At 43.6% G+C, this 17,945-nt stretch overlaps 1 protein-coding gene across 2 annotated transcripts; it reads left to right on the top strand.

Moving 5' to 3' along the window:
* The first annotated feature begins 752 nt into the window (after nt 1-752).
* Nucleotides 753-17,945, top strand: LOC126541517 (nuclear protein AMMECR1). Of its 2 annotated transcripts, XM_055076703.1 has the most exons (6): nt 753-1,032; nt 3,204-3,314; nt 3,710-3,824; nt 4,866-4,956; nt 5,722-5,807; nt 10,044-10,133. In XM_055076703.1, the coding sequence occupies exons 1-6, from the start codon at nt 812-814 to the stop codon at nt 10,065-10,067; spliced, it is 648 nt and encodes a 215-aa protein (XP_054932678.1). In that variant the 5' UTR covers nt 753-811; the 3' UTR covers nt 10,068-10,133. The 2 variants fall into 2 exon arrangements, with proteins under 2 accessions (XP_054932678.1, XP_050044262.1); XM_050188305.3 differs by lacking the exon at nt 5,722-5,807 and having other exon boundaries at nt 758-1,032; nt 10,044-17,945.

The following is a 17,945-nucleotide window of genomic DNA, read 5'->3' as shown; positions in this document are numbered from 1 at the left end:
TACGAGCACCCGAGCTAAAGCTTCCTATGGAGGAGGCCGAGCTGCAATATGTGAGCCCCCTCCCCGTCCCCCCCGAAAGAAATTTCTGGCTACGCCACTGCCTTAATGAAAATGAGAAAGATACAGGGCGACACCCTCAAGGAGTATTCTGGAGCTATCATTTTCGGGGATACTATCGTCACTTTCGCGAGACTTCGTGTGACTCAATGTGACTTCGTGTGTGTGTGTAAGGGGGGGGGGGGGGGGAGGGGCTTCGGATACGGCCCGAAGCCCACCAGCGAAGTCGCGGGAAATTAACGCAAAGGGCCAGATTACCTTGGTAAAACCGCAACAGCGAACCCTTTCACGCGGCAATCGATGCTATCTGCGTATAATTCGCCCCGTATTTAAAATCATGTAAAGGGGAAAATGATTTAATTAGTGATCATCCATCATGCCACGTGACTCAGCCGCAGCAGATGCTGCCTCCAGCGATTTCTTCGAACTTTCTGGCGCGCACGTAATACGGCCGGGCTTCGTGACAAAGTGCGCCTGAAGTCTACGCGACATTGGACACCCAACCAATTGGCTGAACGAACGCTTCGCGCTCCTTGCACGAAAATCGTGCCTGCGCGTCGGCGTATGCGTGCAGCTGGCAATGCATGTGGGGATGCTTTTCAGCCGTCACAGCTGACAGCGAAACTCTCGACCAATAGAAAGCCGCCCAAGGTTCACGTGATCGCGACCAAGCAAAAAGCAGTTGTAGCCGAGGCCACACGCTTCCGTAGCCAGCGCCTCTCAGCAGACGAGCGGTGAAGTTTAGGGCGAAGCCATGGCGGCTGGCTGTTGTGGAGCCAAGAAGCAAAAAATGAATAACAATTCATCCCCATGTTGTAATGGGACAATTGTGCATCCGAATCACTTCCACCCCAGCCACTACAAGAATGGCATGGTAGTCTGTGTAGAAATGTGTTTCTTTTGCTTCGATGTGCTTTACTGCCATCTCAATCAGTACGAGCCGCCCAAGCCGCCCAATTTCCCAAACGAATGCTAGTGAGTATGTTTCCTTTGTGTCCTGAGCGTGTGTTTATCCGTAATAATGCCGTCTGTGGCTCTCTTCATCGTTATAAATCCGTTCCCAATGCGCTAAGCCACGAGCTTGCGTGGGCCAGGTAACACAGTTGTCAGCTGATTTTACCTCCAAACAAAGGCATTACTCTCGCCACCAGCTGTTTCGTGGCGACATTACTTGTGAAACAAAGCTTTTAACATCTTTTTGCCCCCCTCTTATGACTTTCTGATCACATTACCACAGCAAAAGTTGGTCGCTAGCAGTTCGCACCACGAGTTTTCATTGAAGTAGCTCGTGGTTTTTTGTCTATTTTTTCCGATTTTGTCCAATTTGTCAGGTCGTAGGCTTAAATTTAGGTTCGCGGAGTATGAGCGCATCACATTTTTCATTGTTTGGGAAACGGGGCATAACGGTGGCAGAAGTGTGCCGAAACATAAGTCGATGAGAAGCCTGGTTGTGCTTCATGTCGCAACATAGCCTCGGTACGCTCACGTCCTGCCATGCTTTGTTGTTTTATTGGTTCTGTTGGCTGTCTGCAAAGCAAAGGTCCTCGCCCTTCGTGTTGCTAGGCTCCCGAAATACCACCTTGTCGTGTTTCCTAATGGCCCTGCTTCGAAGAAAACACATCCGCATATGCTAGCGTTTTGAGACCTGACAGTAGAGGTAGTTGATTGTTCACTCACGATCGATTGACCCGAGTGAGGGTGAAATCACGCAACCGCGCTGTGATAAAGCCCGTAAGCAATTAACGCTTTATTTTTTATGCGATAGTCTGGCTTGTCAAATGGTTTCGCCTTTCACAAGGCTTTAGACCACGGTTCGTCGATATTATTATTATATATATATTTTTTAATTCTATGAACCTCGAAGAGCAAGCATCGTGCATAATGTGGGAATACAGATTAGCGTTTCTTCATGTATCCGATTCACTGCCACCGAAGTGCACCTTTGTAAACGCATGGTGTCGTCCAAGTGCGAGGTACTGCAAAACGTTAGGTTACGATAGTACTCGGCTGTTTGTCACTTGGTACTGTGAAAACGCCTTGGAAAGCCGATAACGCAAAGGCAGTTAATACTTTTACCAAGCAGAACCATAGTGCATTTCATGCTTACATGCCCTACCCATAGGACGAAGCATTGTTGCAGATGGACGCAGAATTCACACTGCTGCCACTTCTTTTGTTTCTTTCTCAGATGTCATCTTCGTGCTTGACTGGCCATCTAAACATGAACACAGACACCTATCTGTACTTTTGTCCCAGATTAGTATGTTCATGCCCCCCACATCCCCGAAAAATTGTGCAGTAAAAAGTGAACATTTTGTAACAATTTACATTTGTGGGTTCTTTCACTTGGGTTATCACACATGGTTGTAACTGGCCTGCAATGTAGTTGCTATGGTTTCTTGAATTGTTGCAGCCAAAAGTGATAACCAAGCCTCACTGAGCCCATGAATTTCTTTCCTTACAGCTTTTTCATGTAAGGTCAGCTGTTAATGCTTTGTGACATGGTCACTGTGTCACCTAAAAAAATGCATGCACCTATTCTGCTAGCAGCCGGCATTTTCTTTTGTGAGGGAGTACATGCTAACATTTGCATGTCTGTTCCCTTACTTTTGCTTATGTTGCACCATCGTGCTGGCGGCACCTGTCTATGGCTACTTAATTACAAATGATGCATGCACACTTGCATTTGTAATGCCAGCATTTGGAAATGTTCATACTGGGCAAGACATATCACTGATGCTAAAGAAGTATTCATGCATCTCATGACCACGAGTTACTAAGCTTAAATACTTGCACAAAGCAATATGTGGGTTGCATGTTTTGTTCTTTTGTAGCAGGTTTTAAGAGTTGTTGATTTGGAGCACATCATTCTCTTGGAATGTACACCTGTTCATGCAACCTAAATGTGCATATATGTTGCTCACAAGGTTTCTTGTGAACCATGTATGCGAGAGGTTCCCACTAGGAGGGCATTGATGCCAGTTGCTGGCAGAATGGTCACTTTCAAATCTGAGAGGCCAAACCAAAATTACGAGGGCATTAGTTTCGTTTATTTGCCCTTGTGTAGGGGATGTTCTTTCTGATTCCCCTCCCCCTCCCTTATTTGTGTAATTGAACAATCTGGGACTCTCTTTCCCCCTTCAAAGCCCGCTATTTGTGACTTGGAACATCGGTAAAGACAAGAGGCTGAGAGGCTGCATTGGTACCTTCAATGCGATGCACTTGCACTCAGGTCTGAGGGAGTACGCCGTCACCAGGTGGGTTGTAGAGTTCCTTTTACTCCTTTCAATTTTGTTGTTTTTGGTGTGCAAACATCTTTACATTGGCATAGCAGTTTATCATGGCACACTAGTTTGTGTATTGATGCCTGCACTGTCTAAGGGGAATGCTGCCTAGTGGAACGTGCTCTCCATCTGCTCAACTTCAGCTATTAAGTTATTGCTTAGAGCTTTAAACTAGGTGCATGCAGTGAGGCAAAGCTTCAGCTAAGCCAAAAGGCCCGCTCTGGAAAACCATTGCCTTTTTTATATATGTGCGTGTGTGTGTGTGGGGGGGGTAGACATATTTTGTGATTTATTATAGATATTTGCGCGTCATTATTTGCCTACTTTTGTTTTTCTCCTGGTTCTACTGCTTGTGATGGATGTGTCAGTGCATTCAAGGACAGCCGCTTCAGCCCAATCACAAGGGACGAATTCAACAAACTCCACGTCTCTGTTTCCATTCTTCGGCACTTTGAAGACGGCAATGACTACATGGACTGGGAGGTAGGTTGTCATGTGTGTGTTCCCTTTGTGTATTCCTGTATTCATTCTGTTAACAGCTCTTTATTTTATTTTGGATACATACAAGAATTGAAGGTGCATTATATTATGAGATCTGCATCAGTAATGCGTATTCCAACCATTAAGGCATTGATTGTTGTTGATCTAAAAAAGTTCTCTTAAGAAGGAGCACCTGTATGCATAACATTGTTTCACTACTCTGCTGGAAGGCTTGTGTTCTTGCATACCATAATGACAAAATGTTCGCTTTAATTGATCAAGGCAATGGTAGGGCAGCTCAGGTTCTGCTAGTGTTTTCTTGTTGTGCCAGTGTACAAAACAACAAATATCCTTGCTGTATTTCCATGCTATATTAGTAGTAGCTGTACTCAACGTAGAGCGTAACTAGATGAATATCTGGTTCCTATCTGTATAGGTGTATGTACTGTTGTCACTATGCATCATCTGTGGGGGTGTACGGTCGAGCCCACCTATAACAAACAGGCTTGTGCACAAAAATAGTTCAATATATCGGGTAATTCATTATTACCCAAACTCTCCTATAAGGGACTGAAACAAACTTTTGTGATGTGTTCGGCCAATCATAGCCGACAAGATTGCAAATGTGACAGCAATGTGAGATTCGACAGTTCCCTAGCTCCAGTCCACTTCCCCTGTGTCAACACAGCACCAGCGCAGCACATCCGCCATGTAAAGTGCACTTTGAAGCATTGGGTAAGGAGATCCCTCGCCTGGCTGTAAAGGCCCCAGGTTTGACATATCCAGTGTCCAGTTAATTATGAGCGAGTTATTTTGCAAGAGTATCAGTCAGTAAGCTTCCCATGTTTGAGAAAGAGAATGATTTGCTTTATCTGGGATTGTTAAGTACCCAGTTGGACTGTACGCACCATAAGTGGCAGTTGGCTGGCGTTGCTATGGCAGTGCAAAACTTTGCACTGCCTAATTTTTGGACACAAAGATTTTCAGTGTGTTGCAGCATTTTATTGTGTGTGTAGTTGCATAAACCTCATGGTTCTCTTGCAGATTGGTATTCACGGTATCAGAATAGAGTTTTTGACTGAGAAAGGCTCAAAACGCACTGCCACTTACCTTCCCGAAGTAGCCCCTGAGCAAGGTAAGCTAGTCTCCATGAAGGGACTTTCTGTATGATGACTTCATCATTACTTTGTTAGTCTTGTGCTAAGTGCAAGTAAATGGTCGTCAAGTGTGGCAGCGGCATTGAGAATCATTACACTAAACATTTGTTGTGGCCTTTCCTTTACACCAAGGCATGCTGTAATCTCTTCACCTAGCAGGCTTGAAGCTTTATTAAACCTGTGTGCACTGGGCTCAAGCTAGCTGCAACTCTCTGTGCGTCGAAATAGCTATGCTGGTTTGAGATCGGAACATCTGCTGGCCAGTCAAGTGCTGAGTGCATGCACTCGGGGGTGAGGCATACATCTGTAAGTACAGTTCACATAAAGAATGAACTTACTCAGGCAAAGTTACATATACTAAGTTTAGCTTTGAGGGTGTTTTCGTGTTCATGTTTGATCCCCGTGAAATGCTCTGAAACTATTAGGGTGTCATTTATAGCTTTGCTGTTATTGTGATGTTTGTAGAATTAGCTGGTTCATGTGCAGGCACCAGTCAGCTTTGTAGGGTTTGCTGTTTAGAGCTGTTTTGCTGAATATTCATGTCCAGTGTCACAGAAATGCAGTTAAAAGTCACATCTTGCATGAGACATGTCTTTTCTTCAGCAGTACTGTTGTGGGTGGCTCCTAGGTAAAAGAATGAAAACGCTTTTAATGCGATTAGCATTTTATGGGAGCTTCGTGCAATTCTTGGTATGTTCCATCCATATCTAACCTCTTTCACTCGAACTTGGGTCACTGGGTAGTCCATGGTCTAACGGGTAGAGCATCAGGCTGCTGTGCTGAGGGAACCAGGTTTGAAACCAACTGTTGGACCAACTTGGGTCGCTGGGTATGTGCCACTTTTCAGTGGACCTGTTTCATGCCTTCTTATGTTGCTGGATATGTGCCCCCTCCACTGAACCTCTTTGACGACAACTTGAGTCCCTGGGTATGTGCTGTGCTTGAACGAAAAAAAATATATATTTTACAATATCTTTTAAATATCTTAAGTGCTGGGCAAGATTGAACCTGTGTCATACATATTCATTCACACTCCACGTGCGGGCTTTGTGGCAGCCACGCTAAATGGTGCAACATGTCCAGAGGGAAGCACTAAAAAGAAGCTCGGCTGCAACATGCCTCATACATGATGCATTCCGATGGTAGCAATACAGTGTTGCTACATTGCTTCAATGCTAATCGCATTAATGGCGGCGGTCATACTGAGATGGATTTGTTGGTTGGTTAGTTTGGGCTTAATGGCACAAAGGCAACTAAGGCCATGCTGCGCCAGACACATGAGATGGATTGTGCCCGAATTTTTCTGTTGCACTTGAGAAGATAGGGGCTTGATTTTCGTCTAGTACTGTGATTGCCATTGCATGATACATTTGTATTTTATTAGACAAAACGGTGGAAGCAATAAAATATAGTTGATTGCTACTCACTTTGCAGGTTAGCATTTGTGTGGCTAATATGATGGCCATGTGTAAACTTCGCTGCAAAAATATTTCGTACGATATACAGTATAACCTCGTTCATACGTTCTGGGGAAGGAAAAAAAAAGTAGAGAAAAGACGTACTAACCAAGAAAACGTATAATCCGAAGTCACTAAAAAATTTGACTGACTCAATCAACTTTAGTTGTCATTTACATAACGCGAGGTGTTGTGTGCGAGACGCTGATGCGCATCAAGCTGGTGGGGCTTCACCAGCCCGAGACACGTAGGTTTTGTAATGTTTCCTGGTGTGTAGTGTTTCCAGGGGACAGGGTAAGCGAAAATTATGGGAGAATTTTTTTTTTTATATATATGATTGTAAATTGTTTTCTGCATCTTTTCCAGTACCACACTTCATTCTAAAATGGGCCAAAAAATTTTGGCAGAGTGAAAAACATGGGATTGAAGTTATTGTTTACTTTGAATTCAGTTTGCTCAAAACAAGTTTTTTCATTATGTTGGTACCATTATTTTCAGTATGACAGGACAGCACACTGATTTTTTGTGCGCATACCGAATGGTTATGTGGCAAAATACACAACCAAAATTAAGGCTGTACAATGAATAGTTTTTGCTTGATGATAAGAAAATGTACAAAAATTCGTATAAAATAATGTATGGAAGAAAAACATCGTTAATAATCCACTTTCTTGCATAATAATAAAGGACTTTTGGTTCGGTAGATAGAAGATAAAGTACTGAACAAAATGGTGCAAACATGTAGTCAATATCTCTATTAGTTGCTGAAAAGAGTGCACCACAATATGCCCAAAAGTAAATGGTAACGGGAAGTATAGGGCTTCTCGTGTTGTCTCATGCACGATTTCTTTGCGATTGTTCCTTGTTTTTCTATTGTGTAGAACCTTATAAATTCTCTGCCTTCACGAAATAAAGGTAGTTGGAAGTATGTGCTTTGTGTGTGCGTCTGTGTTCCTGTTCAAATGCTGTCTTCCTTGTACAGTTTAAAATCTTGCTGAATAGGGCTTGCCCTGTCCTTTTAAGGCTGCGATGGAAAACTGAAACAAAATCGAGCTGGTGGCTGATGTCAGATACCACTGAAGCGAAACATGACGCTCACATCGTGCCGCTTGTAGCAGGAAATGGCGGCGCAGTTGGATTACCGCCTACTAAACGCATGCAGGGGAAGTATTCTGTGACAAATACTTTTGGTAACAGTGGTGCCTCTGCAATAGCATCGCTGTCAGGCACATGCTGATTGGCTGGCTGAGCAAAATTGGATGACTTATGCTCAATCAGCTCATCCAATTTTGCTTAACCATTTAATCAGCGTGCACCTGATGACCAACGCATGTCCAATGCGGTAGCACAACCGAAGTGGATCGTTGCAGAATACAACCCCTTTACGCTACCCACAGCACTACGCCCTACATGCTGTAAAAACAGATAAGTGAAGATGCTTATTGCAATAGGTTTGGCGGCAATAGTTGTGAATAAGGCGCTCGACGACCCAGGAGGTTTGCCGGTACCAGAATAAGAAACTGAGTGCGCGCCGACGTTTTCACGTGGAATGGACGAAGCAAGTAATGCAGTGAAGCTGCCATGGCGGGCAGCTATATGATGTTCTCGATTGTGAGCGCCTTGCACGTTTTCTTTTTTAACATTGGATCTAGTACCAGAGAATGTAACATGCGATCGCATTTTGGCGATGTACTGAACTTTGGTGCCGAAAGATCGTGTTTTCTGAGAACAAATGAACCAGTAAGAAATAAAGCTTAACTCTATTGGGTCATTTTTTGTGTTCTCGATCAGAAGTGGTCGCGACGGGAAATCGTAGTACGTAATGGCGTCGTGTCAATGAGGTTCTGCTGTATATTTGTACGGTATACTTCCATTAATTCGACCCTGATGGGACCAATAAAATTGGTTGAATTATCCAGCATGTCAAATTAAGCAAGATGCACAAAAAATTCCAAAACGCACAGCGGAGTGATTTGACAATATTTACCCAATTCCAACACCCCCCCCCCCCCCCCCCCCGAATCAAATGCATGCCAGCTTCCTTGTATCCAAAGTAGAAAATGAATGTAGAAATGACATTAAAGGTCCTAAACGAATTAGAAATTTAACATGCATTTGATTTCATAGTAAGAAAAATGGGCGAGGGTCTAATATGTGTTGCACAAAGGCATCCGGTTTCCTAAAGTTAACTTCACCACACCACTTTAGAAAGTCAGCTTTGCCATAATACGTCATTGTATGGTAAAGCATACGAATGCTATGACTGCGGTTTTGGTTTTGTATCGGATAGCACTGCCCAAGCAATATTCGGACTGACTTTACTGGGGAAAAAAGTGTACATTAGAATGGAGTAAATACTGTAATAATCTATTGTGAGCTACCATTTTTACTTTATATCTTTCTTTGGCCGACCGAAAATAAGAGTTTGCAAAGGGCGATGAGACATGTTCAACGGATTCCTTGCACCCTAAGCACACTGACAAGACGGACACTGCCGCTATTGACGTAGCCACTAAGGTCAGCATAGGGGTGGAATGCCTGCATGATGACTAGCGAAATTCGAATTATCTGGTGAAGGTGAACTTCAGAATCGAAATAAAAGGTTTGGTCCCATAGAAATTGATGGGTATTGGCCAGGACCTGGCCAACATGAGGTCCTGGTGTTGAATTAACTGGAGTCGAATTAATGAAAGCTTACTGTATTGGCAACGATTAGTTGTACCCACATGGCTCATCTGAACATTGAGGTGATTTTATTCAATTTTTCACTCCGCACAATGGACACCAAACATGTGCTACTGGGTGGAGCTGAATCGTGTTTAGCAAGTTTGCATTCATATGCTAGGTGCAGTAGCTTTGTGATGAAATTGGATCTCCAGAAGACATTAATAGCTAGGACTGCATATCTGAAGTCTTTAAAGGGGCCTTGTAGCGCCTACTAATCAAAACTCAGAATGCACTTGATTCCAGTACTTTTCAGTAAACATATTCTCACAGAAATTTTTGAAAATATCATAATAAAGAAGGTATAAAGTGGGCAATATTTCATTTTCTCGTTGATCCTTACAATGTTCCCTGTCAGTTAAGGTGGAACTGATAGCAATGTCCTGCTTGTTGCTCCTTTCTTTTTCTTTCCATGGTGCACTTATGGTAATAGTTTCAGCTTGGCTTTTGTGAAAGGTGCTGGAGAAGGACAAAAGAGAGGTTACAAGATGTGCGAGATGCATAGGGGTGTGCAAAAGTGTGTGGGGTAACTCAAGATCATGAACAATCGCCCAATGACTGGCGCCTATGGGCTATTCAGCAGGTCTGTCATTTCATTGATGGGACATACCTAATATAGGGAGCATCAAATGCAACTGGAAAGTGCAAGGGATCATTTATGCGAGAGTCTAGGCTCTTTGCTGTATGCATGGAATCATGTTTGGCTTGCATGTTCATGGCAGAAATGTCTCCAGTATGCAAACGTTTTCTTACCATGTTCAAAAAGTGTTGCACCACCCCTTCAGCAAATAGTGCAACATGTTTTTAGGTGTGATGTCCATGTAAGTGTTCACGCCAAGCTGAGGTTGCAATGCACCATGTTTTGTTGATTTCTTTCCTGTCAGGCTGGGACCATGTGCAGACAATAGACTCTCTGCTGCGCAAGGGTGGCTACAAGGGCTCCATTTCCAACGACATGCGGAAGTCAATCCACCTGACACGCTACCAGAGTGAGAAGGTCTCCATTAGCTACCAGGAGTACCGGGACTTTTGGAGGAACCGCCAGTGCTAGCCCCGGTGGTGGGGCCTTTAGCCTCTCTTCTCCTGGACAAGTTAACGGCGACTTTGCACTTCCACGGAAGCCTATCTCCAAGCCACATCAGCCTTCTCCTGCGCCCTTCTCCCTTTCTTGTGAATCCCCTCCCCTGCATTTTCAAGTTTGCTGCCAACTGTGCCTAGTGCTACCCCCTCCCTCTGTCCCCGTTGCTCCCACCCTGTGGTGCTGCCATGACACCACTGTGCTGCAGCTGCTGTTCTTTGCCCTCAATGTTGTCCCATCTGCTAGTTTTCTTGTTGGTTGATATAGGTTGTTTTGCATTGGGTTGGTTGCTCGCCAGTGGTCATGTCCAGGCAGAGAGGCAGTGGATGGCAGCTGTGGAGACCTGGGAGGCTGTTTTGTCTTCATGTGTCTGAAAAGGCCTTTTGCTTAGAACTTGCATGGGCCCTGATTTTTATGGTCTTGCACACTACCTGTAAGGCATTCATTGTCTCTGACCTGGTTGTATGTAGTATATGTGTGTGTGTCACGACTTGGTTGGAAGTAGTGCACTGCCTCAACGCTGGGCTGGCCTTGACACAGGACAGACAGATTTATGTGTAGGACTGAAAGAGAGGATTCTGACAGGCTTGTTTGCCCCAAGCTGTACCTTGTTACTGCAAGCTTCCTTAACATGGAGAAATGGGGCACTCTTTTTTGTTTGCCATTGTTTCTTCGGATGCCTTGATAGGTTTGTCTGGGTCGCTGTGATAGGCCACTGGTGACTGACAAGCAATTGCGTACTTGGCGTTTGCTTGTTGTCTACAGTGTTTTCATGTATTTGCAACTGTTCAGCAAGTATAGAGAGGCTGCTGTAGTGCAATGTCTTGGGAAGCTTGAGCTGGTGGAAGATGGGATTTTGCAGTGCATTATTGACGTGCTTTGCATTACAGCGTTGTAGCAGCTCCATTATTTGGTGAGTAAGGTGCCAAGGTGGCCTTCAAGGAGTGTATTGCACTGCACAGAATGAGGTAACCGTGCATCCAGCTTCTGTCTATTGTGAATTACGACTTTTCTTCATACGCTGTTTGTTTTGCTTGTTTGTTACTTCTCCTGTTCAAGGATCAGGTGTTAAGTATTTCATTGCAGTAAGCCCCTTTTTTCGGTCTCAGGCTTTTGAAAGAGAGGGGACTGCTGTTTGCGTTCCAGTAATTCCTTCTTGTGAATACTGTGTTGAAACAGTCAATGTGATTTATGCTTCTCTGTCGCCATTCTCATCAAGCTTCAACTTATATAGAGGCATGAATGCTTTTTTTTTCTTTTTTCTCTGTCCTAATATGGACATATGACATTTGCCTGGACCAAGCTGGCTGCATGGTGCCGCGCAGCTGTAGTGTTGATCAGATTGTACTTTGTTCTTCTGCAGCAGCTACACATCCTAAAAAGTACACTTGCGTCTTGTTCTGTGCCTGTCTTACTGAACAGTCTGTTTTTAGTTAAGATGCAGCGGTAATCTTGTAATGCTTTTCCAGCCTCCATTCACCCTTCCACTGACATCTTTGGATCGTGCACTTGCTTAGACGGGCATTTCAAGAAGCCAGTGGTGTTTGATGTCACAGTGGAGAGGCAAGGTGCCATGCTCTGTTGTCATGTGGGAGGTATCTTGTGCTACAAGGAAGAATGGTCCTTTCTTTTGTGTGTGCACTTCTTTTTCATGTTACTGTTGAGGCTCCATTTCTCCTGCTCCCATCTTCCAGATATTTCATCCTTATTGTTGGCCACACTGTCCTCATCGTTTCTTTTTGTTGTGCATGAGGCAAGTTAGGCTGTTGAATGAAGTTAAGTGGAAGTTTAATCTGGGCATATATGATGTGGGCACCTCGTCAGTCATGCACATTGTAATCGCCTGAGCTGCTTGTGATCGGGCGGCGCTGTTTAAAGAGAAATTTGAGTTGCCTGGTGTCGGTGTTGATCAATGCTGTTTTTGGAAACTGTGGTAACGTATTTCGGCTTTGGTGCTGCTATAGTTTAAATGCTTGCTCCATTTCTCTTCTTGTTTCTCTCCCCCTTTTCCCACTTCATGTTGTGTTGTCATTGGCATCTTTCTCTGGACACAAGTTCTTTCTTGCCTACTGTCATTCAGCAGAGTCTGGAGTTGTACTTGGTTCCGGAATTTTTCTGGAAAGTGAGCAATCTGCATTTTGCTTTGTTTATAGCAGCTCTTCCATAAAGAGCTGTTTGAATATGTCAGTGCCTGGAATCTGCTGTAAACTTTAATTTCTGGTCTATTTTTGTCGTGCTTAAGTGGTATGAAACAAAAAGAAAAGGCACTCCAACTTCAGGTTTTCTATGCCGAGTTTGGGATAAATGCCTTGGGGAACACTGGGTCCCTTTCTTTTTTGGTTGGCATGCATTTTGCCACTATGCGGTAGAAAGAAAAGAAGATATAATGCTGAGTGCACTTTCAGCCCTTTCAGTACTTAGCATAGCCTTTGATGGACCCTCTTTATAATGTGGCGTAAGGCTGTGGTGTATTCTTGGTAGCACATTGCAGTGCACTCCACTGTACTCGAGCCCCCTTTGTGGTAACAGTTGCGTTCTAACTAGCGTTCTAACTAGGGAATGCCATCACATGAACTTCCTTCATGTTGGTTGCACTTGTGAGGAGATGTTGAAAATCACACTGCCAGATTGTGAACATACACAAGCCATAATTATTTTTTGTAAGTGTCTCAAGTGCTTTTTCATGAGGTTTTCAAGGTGTGACATGTAACTGGAGGTGGGCTAACTGGAGGGGGATCTTGCACGCTAGCATTCACACATGCACGTAACAAGTATACATGCCACCTGTGAAAGTGAGATGGGTTTTAAAAACCTTGACGTAAAGTGTTTGGACAGCAGTATGCCATGAAAGCTCATTTCATTAGAATTAAGTATTTTTTTTTGATGTTCTACTGGGTTGTCAACTTTTGGGGGAGACACTTCATTGGTATCAGAGTGCTCACAGCTGTGGATATTTGGCCTAAAGGCCTGTAGAGCAACATTTCAATTAGATATCTGCTGAACAGGTCCTGGTGGCCATTTTCTTCCCCATAAAATACTACTGCTGAAGTTACATGAACTGAATACTAATAGAGTTGATTTCCCCTTAATACATGGACAAAGTCATACGTCTTGCTAGGTAATCAAGTGGCTGTACAATACACTTCTGTGGGGGTGATAGCTTAGTTGTCTCGAAACTGCAAGTTGCTAATCAGTGATACTACAGCACGTTCTGTGTTGAGAGAGTGCTAGTGTGAAGACTGCAAGCGCAGTTGGATTTTATTGTAAATTTTTCACTTTCTTTTCACACTTCTTAGCATACAAAAATTAGAAATTAGAATTTTCATGCTTGCTGTGCTTTCATTCTGCACACTGTGGCAGCTTAAAACGACAAAAAAATAACTGCGACTCACTGCCAACTGTGCTCCGTTCATTTCAGGAGTGCAGTGTGAGCTGCCTGCAGCAACATTGACTATGTTTATAACAGCACCTACGGGCTGTCGTGGGAAAAAAAAACTAGAAACGGGTGCAATTTTCCTTTTGCTTAGTTCCTGTTTTAGTCTTCGTCAGTAGCTATGCAGGCATCTCGACTGCTGCCATACTGTTTGAAGGGAGACTAACGGGAAACTAAACCATTTTGAGTCTGGGAAAGTGCTGTTTAAGAGCTGAGATCATGTTTCTGTTGGTGGAGAAAGGTATATTAACGATGTCGAAAAGGAAGCCCAAACTTCCCTCATTGAATTACATGCACAAGTCATGGCACTTTTGTCATTGTGACATTGATTTCACACTCTTGCTGCTTATTACAGCCGTTCTACACACTGGAAATGCTCTTGAGAATGATTATAGCAGGGATGGTGTAAGGCTTCCTTTCGCTCGATTCTATTCCTTTCTGATCGTCCACCGCTCTCGACCGGCCAGTCCCTGTGATATGTCGAGCACTGCTCTGACCACTGACAAATCGCGAAACGAAACAGCATTGAATTAGACACTGCACTATCCCAGCCTAGACGTATTCCTTGCTTTCCTTTCGAATGCGATGCCAGCTTTATTCATTGGCAAAGAAAAAATATTACCCCCGAGCAGAAGCTGTCAGTCGGTGAGGTAGCAAGGAGCTGCTAAGGGAACTTCATGCTGGGGTCACCACCATCGTTTGTAGTTTTTCTGCTAGCACCCTTCTTCGTTAACCATTTGTTGGATCATAATTAGACACCCATTTGGCATATTGGGACTGTAATCTTTTAATCTAACTTGCTATTTCTCTTGAGAGTTCCTTTAATGCTGAACTGTGCTTGCTGTTGCTGCCGAATAGGCTAGCATGACACTAGTTTGTGTTGGACTATGACACTATTTTCGGAGGCCGATTCTGAACACCGCATCTTCACTACATAACAAGAAAGCTGCTATATTAATGCAAAAATGATGATGGGTCTTTGAGCACTTCCTAAATCACTCGTGTATGAAAAAAAGTTCTTGGTCATATCTTTGTCTTTCAGTGACATACAGTTCTGAACTTTACGAACTGCATTTGCCAGGCTGGTTAAAGACAAAATGTGAACAGTGGAGGTTGTTGGGTGTCTTGATAGTATTTTAAAATATTTTGTTCAACGACAAGTGTAGCAGTGTTTATATGTTGCATTGCTTTTGGGAAGAGGACTTCAAATGTGGTTCTACCCATTGCCAGTTAGCCTTTTGCCTACTAGCAGTGTCGGAGGCAGACGGGACAGGGGCAGCCACGACTTCTCTACTGTTGTGTCCTGTCATTAGGGGCAACTGCCTCCTTTCATGCCCTCTGCCGCTTGAAACCTCCCACACTGCAAGGCTCAAGGAACCGGAAAGTATGAGGGAAGTCTTGGGACGGTAAAGCCAAACATTAAGCTGAGTCAGTATGATATAAGATTGGTGCTCTGAAATGTCTGAAGTTTCACCTTTACCAAGATCAGAGTGTTAGCAAGCAAGGGAGTGATCCAAGCGAAAAGTGGGAGGGAAGAAAACACCACCTCCTGGCGACATACGATGTCCCCTTTTAAATTGACAACTAATTGTTCCCAGATATGAAATACATACATTTTCTTTCAGCTTGAAAGAAAATTGAGTTCGGCTGGTTTTGTTAGCTTGTCCTGCAGGATTTGCCAATGCTGCTGTTTCAAAATTTTGTGGTGCCTCATCTGTGCACTGGCGCTCTTTGGCCATACTTGTCCTTTGCGCTAGAAGACAACAAATTCATCATCTATGCAGCCGCGGGACTAGAAGCAGGCAGTAGCAATCTGCAGAACTTGACCTTGTGAGAGGTGACTTCTTTGGGTGCGATTTTCTCTGCAATAAAGCCACGACTTTGCACAAAGCCAATGTTGAGAGGTGTCTACGGAAGGTTTAGTTTTGATGGTTTAGACTGGTTTAATGTTTGTCTTTAATGTCTTTACAGGAAGATTAATGAATGGTGCAACCGATGGCTTTAAATACTGATATATGTTGTGCTCTGCAGTAACATTCATGTATGGAGAAGTTAATCTGTCTGAATCCTATGATACAAATTGGGGCAGTTGCTGTCTTTTTTCCTGTATAATTCAATCAAGGCTGCTTTATAAAACTGGCGACTGTGAATTTTTTCCTGTGCGACTTCGGGTACATTTACTTGCAACTGCTTATTACCTTCGGTACTTCATCAGCTGCCTGAAGATGGCAGCATGGCCTTTCTGACTTTGCAAGTGAACAACTGATTATCAGTGCTTTCTATGTTTTTTTGTTTTTGTTTTTATGACGTGTGCTTGTGGATAGGCGAGAAACGTGGTTGCAGGCCGTGTAACCTTGCGGGGCACTGCTGGCTTTCCTAACTTTGGGAAAGGGTGTCTCTGCAAGCGCACAATACTTCGAAATTGTTTGCAGTGACATTGCCTCCGCCTATTTTTTTCTACTGTAAATAAAATAACAAAAAAAAAATGGAAAATGCAAAATCCACATGAAAAAAAAACTTGACTGCATAAGAATGACCAGATAATGCCAAGCATGCACATCTGTATAACAGTGCTTTAATTCTTTTTTCCCCACTTGTAGGTAATTTGAGTGATGCACCAGTTCGTGTTGCTGCTGTCTGGCAATGGGAAGGCATGCTACATATATATACATATATATATATATACACACACACACATGCATGTATTATTCAATGTTCATTGATAATAGGTCATCTCTAACAATTGTAAAGAGGTGTGAAGAGCAGATTCAGAGGATAGCACACATATGTTGAAATGTGCACGTGCCGTCGACTTCAAATGTCTGTTCCATTTAATTTGTGGTTAGTGGGATTGTTGTGCAGAAGGTTAGTTGAAACTGAAGGTTCTAGAAAGTGGGGATGGGGGCCTCTTCCATGAGGTGCATTTCTTGCTGTGTAAAAAAAAAATACCTACGGGATTGTTTGCACATGAGTACTTTCCTTAGCTGTGTGTATTGACATTATATGGAAACTTGAGGGAAGTCATCTTTGTTTTTAGAGCGCAGCTCATAGGCGCTCATTCCTGCATTGAGCGTTGGCGTCCCTTGGCTTAACTGAATGAGCGAGCACGGAGGAAGAAAATATGGCAAAAGGGTGAGGGGAAAGTGGAGTGCTGCACGAGACGTGCTTCACGGCGGCGACCAAGCACACGGCGAGTGTGTCCACCGATACCATACATGGAAACGGTGGTGCTGTGGGCTTTAGACCTACTGTGTATGTGCTACTTTGCCTGCGCTGCCGCCGTTGGAGAATGCACTCCGTGCGAGCGCCGCGTTCCCTGTGTTAACGCTTTCTTTCTGAACAATGAGCGATGCAACCAGTGGAAATGCTTTGTCTGCTGTTAAATGAGCTGCCGGAGCAAGAGGCACAGCGCCACCGCCAAGAGGACTCTGTTGTTCAGAATCAAATTCTTTGCTGAAATATGTTGCGAATTAAAAATGCGTTAAAAGCTGCGCTCAAAATTTGCATTGGGGAGTATTGCAATTGTTGAATTTTCTTTTTCTTACTCTAATTCAAGGGAGAAAGCAGTCTCTAGTGCTTAGTCAGCAACATGCAAATAGCTAGTGCAAGCTTTAGTACACGTTGCTTGGAACTATGTGTACTTTAATTTTGGCCATTGAACACGAGTTTATTTGTCTTTTGACGTTCTCTGCTGTGAGTGAAAACACATTTGGCCTTGTATTGATAGGGTTCACTTGCATGGCTTTACTTGTGGTCAAGAGAAGAACTAAGGGAGTGCGTGAGAAAGCTGCTAAGTTTAAGGCATAGTAATGATGCGATAGATTTTGCTGGTGCAGTCCCCAATGGTGTGCATGTTTTGGTGGCTTATTCATGCCTTCGCTGAAAACTAAGAGCTTGTCAAGGGCCAAAGAAATCCATTTCAGACTTTGAGCTGAGCTGGTTTGAGTAGCAATCGGAAGATGTGACGCATGTTATCTGTGCTTGTCACTGTTCAGCTCGTTGAACTTTTGTTTTGATAGAAATGGAAATGTTATCGTGGGAAGAGGGGCCCCCACTATGTTGCTTCTCTGTGCGAACATTGTATCATTGTGCAATCTCCATTCATAAATTGGGTCTGAAGTTCTGTACAGTCATGGAGCCTGTATGCAGCACACTTTACTGGAACTAATTAAAAAAGATGCTTACAGTTTCATAGTTCAGACATAGCATGCCAAGCTTGAAGTAATGTGAATGATTAGGATGTGCCAGTATTAATAAAATGACGGATTCTCTTGA

The sequence above is a fragment of the Dermacentor andersoni genome, chromosome 2 (genome assembly GCF_023375885.2).
Source record: "Dermacentor andersoni chromosome 2, qqDerAnde1_hic_scaffold, whole genome shotgun sequence".
Taxonomy (NCBI): domain Eukaryota; kingdom Metazoa; phylum Arthropoda; class Arachnida; order Ixodida; family Ixodidae; genus Dermacentor; species Dermacentor andersoni.
The sequence above is the reverse complement of the archived record's forward strand: the minus strand, read 5'-3'. Positions and strand labels throughout refer to the sequence as shown.